At 37.4% G+C, this 12,087-nt stretch overlaps 1 protein-coding gene across 1 annotated transcript in view; it reads right to left on the minus strand.

Annotated features, from left to right (window-relative positions):
- The window catches only part of MEI4 (meiotic double-stranded break formation protein 4), a 93,004-nt gene that overhangs the window by 35,942 nt on the left and 44,975 nt on the right, over positions 1 to 12,087 (minus strand). Inside the window, exon 4 of the mRNA XM_075444997.1 lies at positions 10,875 to 11,006. Coding sequence (XP_075301112.1) covers positions 10,875 to 11,006 — 132 coding nt within the window. The remainder of the gene's footprint in view (positions 1 to 10,874; positions 11,007 to 12,087) is intronic.

Genomic DNA, 12,087 nt, shown 5'->3' on the forward strand with positions numbered 1-12,087 from the left:
AGCCCACCATTGCATTACCTCCACCAAATCAGTAGTGGATTGAGAAGGCTACATCATCAGTGCCCACCCGAAACCGAAACCCCAAACTCCTAAGCCCTCAGCATGACAACGCCACATCTAGCTCTGTGATACCTTCTGTAAACATGTTCAGCTTTAGCTCATCACATCCATCTCCCTAAATTAAATCTATACTGGACACCCTGTCAATCTAACAATGAATAGGAGTTGCTGCTGACACCAGCCCTGAAACCCAATTCCCCCGCTGGGAACAGCATTAACAGTAGTTTGCTGTCCTGCCAGATCGAGCCTTAACCAGCCAGGCAGAGCGCTGTCACCCAAAATCCAGACTAAGTTTGAGATAAGCCACGGAACCAGATTTTAACCTCCCATACATCTCAGCCATGCAAACCATAATCCCAACCTTACCTACAAAACAAACTCCAGGGAGCAAATCCTTTTCATCCCAGACATAAACCTACTCTATTAATGACTCGTACATCAGTTAAACCTGAGGAAAACAAACTTTGCTTGTTTCGGAGCCAAACCTGGGACAGCAGCTTCTTCTGGATGTGGTGGCATTCACTGCAGCTCATACACCGAACTCCACACCACCACAACTGTAGCCTGTGATAGTTTCATCTGAGGACTTAACCAGGGGGTTTGTTCTAACACCAGCTCTATCCTGACCAACAGCAAGCTAGCAGAACAAGCGTAGTCTGGTTGGTCGTGCCAAACACTACTGATCACAGCCTTTCAAGCATTTCCCTCTGTGGCGACGATCTTATTTTGCCATCCTAAATCTAAATGCCATTCCAACCCTTAACCTAACCCTGAACACACGACAGCCATCCTTCCCAATTAACAACCTAAGCTAAGTCATATGGTCCCTTGAAAATCCAGAGTTCAGTCCAAGCATGGAGACGAGCAGAACGTACAGCAAACCCACTGCTTATAAAAAAAGAATGTGCAAAGAACATAAGCAGTTTTTCTATGCTTGATGGCATACCGCAGCATACTGGAGAAGATACGCCACTGTGCACGTGCTTAGTGGTTATAACATCTCACAGTGAGCTACATAATGAGTTTTTAAAAGCACTTTAACATTTTAGAAAGCGCTGAACAAACATCAGCTAATCTTCCTGGTATTGTGATTTAAAGTAGTGATGATTATGCATAAGCTCTACAGGTATATAAACACAGCTTCAAAGGTATTTTTAGCAAAAAAACCCAAACTAATAAATGAGGTCTCAGTGGGGCAAGCTAGTGTTCTAAGTCATTATGTACAGGACCATCCCATATGTATAGAGAGAGGCAATTGAGTGTGAAGCTAAAAAATCCAACTATATTGATGTGTCCTGTAAAACAAAAAGAAGTTTTGAAAGAAAGAAGTGATGATTTCACTAGTATCTGCTATCATTCCATAGTTTCCATTTACATTTTACTATATTTAACTAGGCTCTTATTTAAAGACAGTTTTAATTATCAACTGTAATTACTCTTCCAAACAAAAATCAATCATATGAAAAATTTCCAGCTAGAAATTCTAGGGCTACAACTCTTCCCTTTTCAATTTTATGCATATATGAAATACTAAAGCAGCAACTAAACTGCAAAGCCATTGACACAAGAACTGTGCATTTATACTGTATCCTGAAAAGCATTTAGTGAAGCTGTGTTAAAAGTAATGAAGACTTGCAATAACTCTCCAAACGAAAAAAGAAAATCAGGAGGTAAATCTGTAACAATATGTTGTTATCTTGCCTGTAAATTGAACTTTCAAAAGCACATACAGTATACATGCTAATTCACATAGACAACTCCAACATCCAAAAACATTAAGGAAGCTGTGCTTAATTTTCTGTAACATCATTCCATTTTGCAAATCACTGTCAGTAAGCAAGAATGCTCCATGAAGGAAGGAGGTTATCAGGAGCATTAAAACTACCTATTTGGAGACACAGATTAAGTAATAATGAAATGGTCTCCAGACTAGCAAGTATACAACATATGCCACGAAAATCAGACGCTTCATCCTTATTCACATTCTGCTTTCAAGCATGCAAAAGGACTAACTGAGCTGTAAAAAAAGCAATAGTAAAAGGACAGAACTAACACTGAGAATAAGGAAGTTAAAGCAGCATCAACCCAGATAAGCTTTCGTTACGTTTTTTTTTTTACTGTACCAAGAATTCAAATAGAACATTTTAATTTATAGCCATGTCGTTCTTGGGTTTTTTTTAAAGCCTGAACTTTGTGCACAATTTGAACAAAGAAGCTTTCCAGGAATATTACTTATTTACATGTTGAGGTATGATACATTCTGATTTCTGTAATTAAACATTTTTGCTTTTCCAGTATTATGTTTCCATGCACCAGATGATTCACCAACATGAAGAGTAACAATTCTCTAGTCAACAGTAATACAGAGTCCACCTCATGTAATCGGTATTTCCTGCTTCTACTCCCAAACACACATATGGTTTTCTGATTACATGTCATCCCCAATTTTGCCAAGCACCTAGGTGCAGTCAAAGCCCTGCTACTTTTTGGCTCTGTAAGAATATTTCTAAACTCTCTGCTCCTTAGCGCTATCATTTTATGATAGTATGAGAGGAAGAGAGAAACCACATGAGCCATTCGTCATTTTCTAGTTCTGTCTGACACGTACACATCTTAAAATCTAATCTGTAATAGGGGATGACACGTGCAGCAAAAGCAAGTATACAATTCAAAGGTGTATGATGCTTTTCTGATATACACTGAGTCTCGACCGAATCTTTCACTCCTGCCTTTCAAGGGAAAGATTTATGTTTTCACAAGTCCATATCTCCACGCTAGGTACATATCTATGAGACAAAACGCAGATCCACTGATTATTCTATCCAGCTATTACTTCCTCTGTTACCAGTAGCATCAGCAGTCACATGGAATAAAAAATCACCCTAGATTTACTCAGAGCACTGTTTTGCAGCATCATTAACCATTCACAATTTGAAAAATGTTACAATCTGTGCTTACCAGTATAATAAGGAAAGAAATGACATCTTAAAAAGGATGATGTCAACAGCAGAAATCACAAAAAGCCAAATATGCTGGATAGACATCTTAGTACCTTGAACAACAGTGGATTGCAAAATGCATTTAGCTTTTCTAGTTGCATAATATTCTCAGCTATTTTTTTCTAATTAATGATTTTAGCCATCTTCTACCATATATGGGAGAAGTAGTATAGCTTTTTTCCTAAACCATATAAAAGCTCTATTACAACATACATAAAACTACAGTTGAAGAGATTAGATGTATTGCATAAGCAAAGCAGACTTATTGGAAAGAGAAGCTTATCTGAAGAATTCTCTACATCACATCAGACACACTTGCATTTGGAATAAAGCATGTAGTGGGTACCACACCTGCCCAGAGCATCCACTGGATACAGAATGGTTGCATGGAGAAAGGCTTATGAGGATCAGATCTGACATTAACAGCTCAGTTCTTAGCGCTTTAAACCTTTCTGTTATCTAGCTGAACACAGCTCCAGGCTTTGCCTGATGGATTCACTGTCAACTGAGCTAGTCCATCTTGACATTCACAATGTCTCTAATTTGCAGGCCTGTAGAAAATAAAGGCTCTCCAGCCACCGGAACATTTCAGCCCCTCATTTTCTTGCACATAGAGCTGTTGCTGTGTAGTTTGGCATTTCAGTGACACAACTGTTGCTACGCAGTGCTGAATAGTAACAAAAATCTCAGAAAATGCTCAATGTCCCAGTGCATCCATGCTCCTCCTTGTTCCTTTTCTTCATAAATACATTGCCTATTAGTTCAAAAGAACTTCCTATTTAGAAGCAGATGCATCAGACACACCTTTGCTGAATGTAGATTACAAGAAACTCGAATACATGTGTCCTGCAACATGGTTCATCATCAATCTCTTCCAACAATGCATACACTTAAAGAATTTGAATGTCTGGGAACTATGATAACTTTTTAATTATCCTAACTGAAATACAACTTGTAACAAATATCTAATAAAGCTACTTACATAATTTTTTTCAGATAGAAGTACATTTTGTATGACTACCTGTTACAACTGTTCTGTAGGATCAGGCCTTTCCTGGCTAACAGCTATGGCCCAGATCATCCAAAACAGATCCCTAGAGAGATATGATGGGATTTTCCTCCCTTAATTTTAGATGTCTACAACAAAAATATCTACATTTCAGCTGAGCAACTTCAGTTTCCTTCCTCATAGCCAGCAGAGAGAGGCAGACAACTCTAGGGCCAATTATAATTATGTACATCCAGAATAGGTTGGACAAGAAATGCCTCTTTCCCTCCCCTGGCTATAAAGAAAAAATGAAGTAAGCAAATCAGATGGAAACATCATTAAAATCTGAAGTGAGACAAATCCCACCATATGTCCAACTCCTTTGGCTCGAGTCAAAGCTATTCTGTCACAATGAGCCTGATTCTCAAGAATTCATGTAACATTCAACAAAGCCTTGCATGACTATCGCTCTTCACTTTGGTAAATTTTTTAGTTAGCCACTTGGCTGACTTCAGTGAGAAGCAGACAGCAGTATCTACTGAATACATCTAAACTAAATAGGATGACTCCCACCCTGTATCCTGTGTCACAGTCCAACTGCACCATTCATTTCAGGAGAAAAGTTAGCACGCACATTTGGATTTGGACTTTATGATGACATAAAACATTAAGAATTACATATAACTTGGTGTTTTGATTTAAAACTCTGTTCAGTGTACAGTTTTTGAGACAGAAATATTTTAAAGATTTAAAAATGGAAAAATAGTGTACAGAAAGTAATGTGATATAAAAATGCAATGCTAGCCAAGCTGTGTATCAGCAACTGTTGAATAACAGGACTTTCCAAAACCTCACAGTATGTCTTCCTATTTCTATTTTCAAATCTGTTTTCTGTTTTTTAATTTTCTTTCTGAGTTCTTGTAATTAACACCTGGGGGGTTAGAAACAGGCACTGAAACAATATGTGCTCTCCACTTCTGGTCCTCTGTCTTTGACACAGCTATCATAAAGGAAGATCTGCTACCATGGAGAGGAGTTCAACATTTAAAAAATAATCCACCTTCTACAGTATCATTCTGAAATGTCACTATCTTAAAATTGTATCTGCTCTGCAGCAGGAATCCAGTTGGGGATCAGAAGTTTCCTATTCCATAGGAAGATAATGTTCAGTTACTACTCTATTCTTATAAACCATATTTATGAAGCATAAAATGTTCCCATTACAGATAAAAATGAAAAGTATATATCCAACCTCAGTAAAAATTAAGGGATCCAACTGAATTTATATTAATATGCTTTTGCCCAGAAGTCATTGTCCTGGTGTCAGCGAAGTGCTGAAGTATGAGCTTCACCTTAAGCACATGATGAAGTACTTAAATGAATTAAAGCAAACCACTAACTTGCTTGAGAGTTTACTACCATAAAATTAATCTCAACTGGGTGAAAAATCAGGATAACTATATTGTTTTACAAGCTCCTTAGTTACTTTTATTTTCTATATTAACATGTAGGACTATTGGTCCAAAATACCAAACAAAATTCTGTTATTCAGATATTTCATATTAATTTGTCGTATTCTAAGATTCACAGATTTAGCCAACTAGGTTAACAATATAAAAATGTTCAGAGTAGTCTCTATACTTTTCTGGTGTAGTTCATTAGCCACACTCTCCTACAGTCAACCTAATTTTTTAACTTGTAAAGCTAGGGGCATAGATAACTCTTTAAATCTGTGGGTCACAGGCAGATAAGCTTGTTCCAAGAGCACACAGATACAAACGCACTAAAATCAGTCAGAATTATAAAGTAAAAAATTTTCAATATTTATCAAAAGACATACCCACAAACCTATACAACCTGAGCTGAGCACACTTCCTATTGAAAAAATGATTGAATATGAAGTTGCTTATCCTGGAATGCAATGTTTTACAAGCTATTTGTAGCTTAGCTCAAGTCTTAATGAGCAAGTTAAAATAAAAGTGCTGAGATACATAGATGATTCATTTAAAAAAATTAAAAGTAATTTGTTTTCAATCCAAGTCAGTGTTGGAAAACATCTTCAACTTAAAAAAAAAAAAAACACACACAAAAAAAAAAAAACACACTCATTTGCTTGGATGAATAAGCTATTTTTTCATTTTTTGTTTTTCACCAAATGTTTAAAAGTTATTTGCAAGCTAACCTGAATACATGCCTCAGATGATTTCTTTATTTCTCCTATTTGCCAACAATAACAAAAAAAGAAACAAACAACAAACCCAAGCAAAAAACAGGTATTTGCACACTTCTAATCATAACTAAAGTTCACAGTCTTTAATTTGATTGTCTTAAGTGGAAGACATGAAACGCCTTTGCAATTAACAGCAGTTTTGCCTAAGTAACAACACAGGATTAGCATATTTGTCAGCTAATGAAGTTTGATTATACAAAGTATTATCCTTCAGCAAATTCTAATATATGAAGAAAATTTTTTTAAAGCTGTCATTTGGTATATTTCTAACTGATATCATATAGTTAGTTTTGATTATAAAACAAGGAAAATTGTTTTAATCCTTTTTAGAATCATGCCTACTAAAAGTAACGCTACACAAAGTCAGAAACATTCAGAAGCAGGTCTGTAAATCAGCCTGTCAGAAATACTAGATTTTAGTGTCCTACTGTGATAAGTAGAAAGGTTTATGTTAAGCAGTATTTCCAGAAATAATCATCACATACAGAACATATGTTTACAGTTTTGTAAATGAACACAATACATCTATTTGGACTAAATGCAAGAATGCACAAACTTTAAAAACTTTGACTTCACAGCAAACTAAGCAAACCAGAACTTTTGCTACACAAACTGCAGCTTTGCAAAACCTTATAGTCCTACAAAGTGTCAGCTACACATACACGCAGAGCTCCTGCCGCTTCAAATTCAGCCACCTTGAACCTTCTGCTGTTCCCAGAAAAAGGCCAACACTGTGTTGGGGAGTGGACATTTGAAGACTACTTTGTCATTGTAAAATTAGTCACTGGAGTCTCTACTTAAGTGTCTGAAGCTCACCTATTCTTCTGATGGTCACTTAAACATGAAATGTTTTAAAAGGACTCAAAAGAAAGCCCCACAAGCTTTGGTAAAATCATATGAAAGACCTATTCCGGGCCATGATTTGTGGTTGGTTGATCAAGATGCATTAACCTTCCAAGAAACACGTATAATGCTGGATGAGGAAAATATAAAAAAATAAATTACTGTATCAGTTAGGGAAAAAAAAAAAGACAAGAGAGGGTATACTGCATTTCAGTAGCAAAAGGCAGACTGACAACTTCGTGGGAGGAAGCAGAAACAGAGCAGGGAACTCTCCTTATGCAAACAAGGCTCTAAATTCTTGAATATGAGAGAATTAAATTTTTTCTCTGGGTGAGCAGAAATGGCTGTTTAAAAAAAAAAAAAGTGAAAGGGAACCTTACTATGTGTTCTGTCAGAAAATCTTTCTATGTTTCCCACTGCGCAATAATAAACATAAATTTCCTCACTTGTAAAGGTGGAAGGTGTTTCGAGGCTCTTGGTAGTAGAGAGTCTGAAAATCGGTGCTTTGCACTGATAAAGGCTAAGATTGGCAGCAAGCACAAATGTAAGGTAATTAAAATGAGATCAGTGGAGGGCTGCAGGTAGCAAAGACGTAACCTGAAACAGGATTTGGTCCTGATACTGAAAAGGTCAAGTAACAAATGCATTCTACTGTCCCCATTTTCAGTCCGCGTATACGAAGTATAATAAACAGAATAAATTTACAAGATCAAAACATTCTGTATTTTTTCTTTTCAGTAAATGAGTACAAGTCTCTGTCCTCCTGGAAACTGTCTCCCACTCCACAGGCGCCTTCTGGTGCTTTCCGCACCTTCTTCAGATGCTCCAGGAAGTACAATTGAAGGTTTCTGTTTCTTCACAGCAGGGGGAGTAGGGGGGTGGAATCAAGCAGAGTGGACAGCTTTGCCAGGGGTCCGTACCATCAACTAAGGGTATCAAGCCACCCTAGTGAGACTAGCATTTAAGCAATTTATTATACCAGCTGCGATATAAGAATTGTTCAGAGATTAAATTACTTCTCTGTATTTATATATGAATCGTCTTCTACTATCTTCCCATAAATAAACAAATTACACTGCCAGTAATAAAATAATCTATCAGAAAAAAACATAATCACTTGCATAGTTAATGAGAATCTTTTATGGTTAAAATCACAGCATACTAATTTACTCCCATTTTCTGAAACACAAGTTACACAGTTTTGTAATTTCTCTTACTATGACCTTAAAAATCAAATAGATGATTCTTCCCAACATAAAGCGAAGTCAAAAAGGAGTCAAACTTCTTTCAGAAACAAATTTTATGTACCAAATACAAAAGCAATACTTAAAATAATTTCAGTCTGGCAAGGTTAAGTAGTACTGTAGTGACTAACTCAGCACAGTGTAATGCTAAACTCAAGATTTTCATCAGTGTGGAGCACTGGAGAGTTCTGTGTTGCCAGTGGCAAAAATTCTGCTCGAAAGGAGGAATGACTAATTCTGTTAAATGGGTGAGATTTAATGATGTTAAAAATGAGCAACTTGTTTAAACTGAAAAAACTTTTTTTTAAATTACACACTTCCCTATCCTTGCACTTGTTTAAAGTCTATTGGCTTTTGGCTGCCGTCAATAACTGGTATGCTACTAGTGACTTAAAACCTGACACAGCTCATTGTCTAGTGCTTTCCAAACCGATCTTTCTCAAGCCTTTTCAGAATGTAATTCGAACATACTATAAATTTGGGTTGGAAATTACATGTTCCCTCTCCAGCAGTCAGAACTACTCCTATATCACATCCTAGAGAGAAAAAGAATAAAGATTGCTTGAGCAACACTTAAAATATCTGTTAAACTGGACCACCACTAGATATACCTATAATTAATATTTCCTATAGATATCAATAACTTTGTTTTCCACCAAACTAAAAGCTGCATGCTTTCTTTCAATTGCGCTTTCTAGGGTAGTGTACAATAAAGTTATAATCCCAAGTGAGACTGAACACCTTGCATTAAACACATACCACCACATACAAATACATGAGAAATCTATGAAACTCCAAGGTGCCCGAGGACTGGAGAAAGGCCAATGTCACTCCAATCTTCAAAAAGGGCAAGAAGGAGGACCCAGGAAACTACAGGCCGGTCAGCCTCACCTCCATCCTGGGAAAGGTGATGGAGCAGCTTATCCTGGAGGCCATCATCAAGCAAGTGGAAGAAAAGAAGGTTATCAGGAGTAGTCAGCATGGATTCACCAAGGGGAAATCATGCCTGACCAATCTAATAGCTTTCTATGATGACATGACTGGCTGGGTAGACGAAGGGAGAGCCGTGGATGTTGTCTACCCGGACTTCAGCAAGGCTTTCAACACAGTCTCCCATGATATCCTCCTAGGGAAGCTGAGGAAGTGTGGGCTGGATGAGTGGTCGGTGAAGTGGATTGAGAACTGGCTGATGGACGACAGGTTAACCATGAGCCAGCAGTGTGCCCTGGCTGCCAAGAAAGCCAATGGAATCCTGGGGTGCATCAAGAAGAGTGTGGCCAGCAGGAGGAGGGAGGTTCTCCTTCCCTTCTACACTGCCCTGGTGAGGCCTCATCTGGAGTACTCTGTCCAGTTCTGGGCTCCCCAGTTCAAGAAAGATGAGGAGCTACTGGAGAGAGTCCAGCGGAGGGCTACGAGGATGATGAGGGGACTGGAGCATGTCCCCTATGAGGAGAGGCTGAGGGAGCTGGGCTTGTTCAGTCTGAAGAAGAGAAGGCTGCAAGGGGACCTTATAAATGCTTACAAATATCTGAAGGGTGGGTGTCAGGAGGATGGGGCCAAGCTCTTTTCAGTGGTGCCCAGTGACAGGACAAGGGGCAATGGGCACAAACTGAGGCACAGGAAGTTCCGTCTGAACATGAGGAAGAACTTCTTCCCTCTGAGGGTGACGGAGCACTGGAACAGGCTGCCCAGGGAGGTTGTGGAGTCTCCTTCTCTGGAGATATTCAAGACCCACCTGGACAAGGTCCTGTGCAGCCTGCTTTAGGTGACCCTGCTTCAGCAGCAGGGTTGGACTAGATGACCCACAGAGGTCCCTTCCAACCCCTACTATTCTGTGATTCTGTGATTCTGTGATCTCTTCTCCAAACATTAAAGGAACATCCACTTACTGTCTCTCTCTTTTTTTAAAAATGCTGTAGTTTACTGGAAAAAAAATCAACCTAAAAATAAATTTCACCAAAAATATCTCCATTCTATTCTGCTTTTCATTTGCTAGTCATTGCAACAAACTAAAAACAATTTTAAGTGTTGGATAACTTTTCCATTATGCAAATTAATATTATAACGTGAAACATGAAATCTAATTCTGAAATAAAATAACGCAACTTTCTTTCCAGCTTCACGAGATAGAAATAGACATAATTCTTTGTGGGTCCAGCTGGATATCTAAATTGTATTGCCTGCATGGCCCACAATGTACGTTTCGCAATAACTGTTTTAACTAATTATTTCTAATATTTTCCAAATTATACAGCATGATCTTAAAAACTATACAGCCTATTTATTTAACAGTCTGATAATTTTACTGCTGTCCATAGGGACATTATCTTTTATTTTATATATCTCTTTTTGAATCTGCTGTTAAAAGTTAGGTGCTAGCATTTTCTGGGTTCTTAAATCTGCATATTCTATAGAATGATCCATTTATTACATTTTATGAAACAAATAGGTACACACAAAACACTCCCCCATACCACTCTTTAGCCCTTCTCCAGAAGAAAAGACAGTACCTGGTAAGCTTGCAAGAGCTGCTCAGCAAACTGACGTATTTCTGACAGTAGAAGAGATATTAAAGAATTTCTCAGTATATTGTTCCTTCCTAGCAAAACCAGCATTTGTGATACAGCATGCAGTGCCTGAAACTAAAGAGAAATAATAGTAGATTTAATCTTTCAAAATACATCTCCGTTTTTTTTACCCCAATTATCTTAAACCGAAATGGGATTTACTTATTAAAATTTTAAAGAAAAAAAGTCTATTAATTTCATGCATGACAGATCCATGAGGAATTCGCATCCATTACCTAGAAACATTCCTTTCTCAAAAGATTACACTACAGGAAATTGTCATATGAACTCACTCCTCCAAAGTGTGAACTCCCCAGGAGGCAGCTTTTCATCATGAGCTGTCATCATGCCCATCTGCTGTCATAGAAAGTGGCTGACTACCCTGCACATACGGTAATTCTGTTTGTCACAGGTAGACAAATGAACAAACAAATTCTCTGAAATTCAAACACACGAGCAAGCAAGCTAAGAGCTATACGGGAGTTTTCTGTCAACAGAGTTATCATGAATAAACCTGGTTAAATGCTAACTGATAGAAGATACACTATATTTTCAAATGCAAACAATTCACTTTCACACTGTTGTTTAACAAGCTGTAACCAAGAGACTTCTGAAACACAGGGGGAGTGATGTGAACTTACATGAGAATTATAGTAGGTGGGTTTTTTTGCCACTCTTTTCTACTAAAAAAAATAAAATCTGTTTTCTTTGTTCCCTTGAAATATAAATGTATAGCTATTATGTAACGAAACATACTGATCTACAAAGTAAACATAACATTATCTCGTAAAACTCTACTAGATTAAATTATCATTTCTATATATAAATGTATTGGAGTTCTTTCAAAGAAAAAAGTAATACACATTAAATATAATGACTATAATTTATACTTTTATATAAATGTATACCCCTACACCATTGATATTCAGTATCTCTCTGTAAATGAGTATTTTTGACTGACAAAAGGATACTCCAACTCAAACTCGTATGTCTAAGAATAACTACCACATCTTAATCACTCAAAAGCAGACCCCCACATCCTTTTAACAATCATCTAATTTATTCCTCTAGCCAGCTCATGTGTGTACACACACACACGTATATATGAATAAAAATACTTGCCCACCATTTACAAGTTTTCATAGGATGAATCGTC

The sequence above is a fragment of the Opisthocomus hoazin genome, chromosome 2 (genome assembly GCF_030867145.1).
Source record: "Opisthocomus hoazin isolate bOpiHoa1 chromosome 2, bOpiHoa1.hap1, whole genome shotgun sequence".
NCBI lineage: Eukaryota > Metazoa > Chordata > Aves > Opisthocomiformes > Opisthocomidae > Opisthocomus > Opisthocomus hoazin.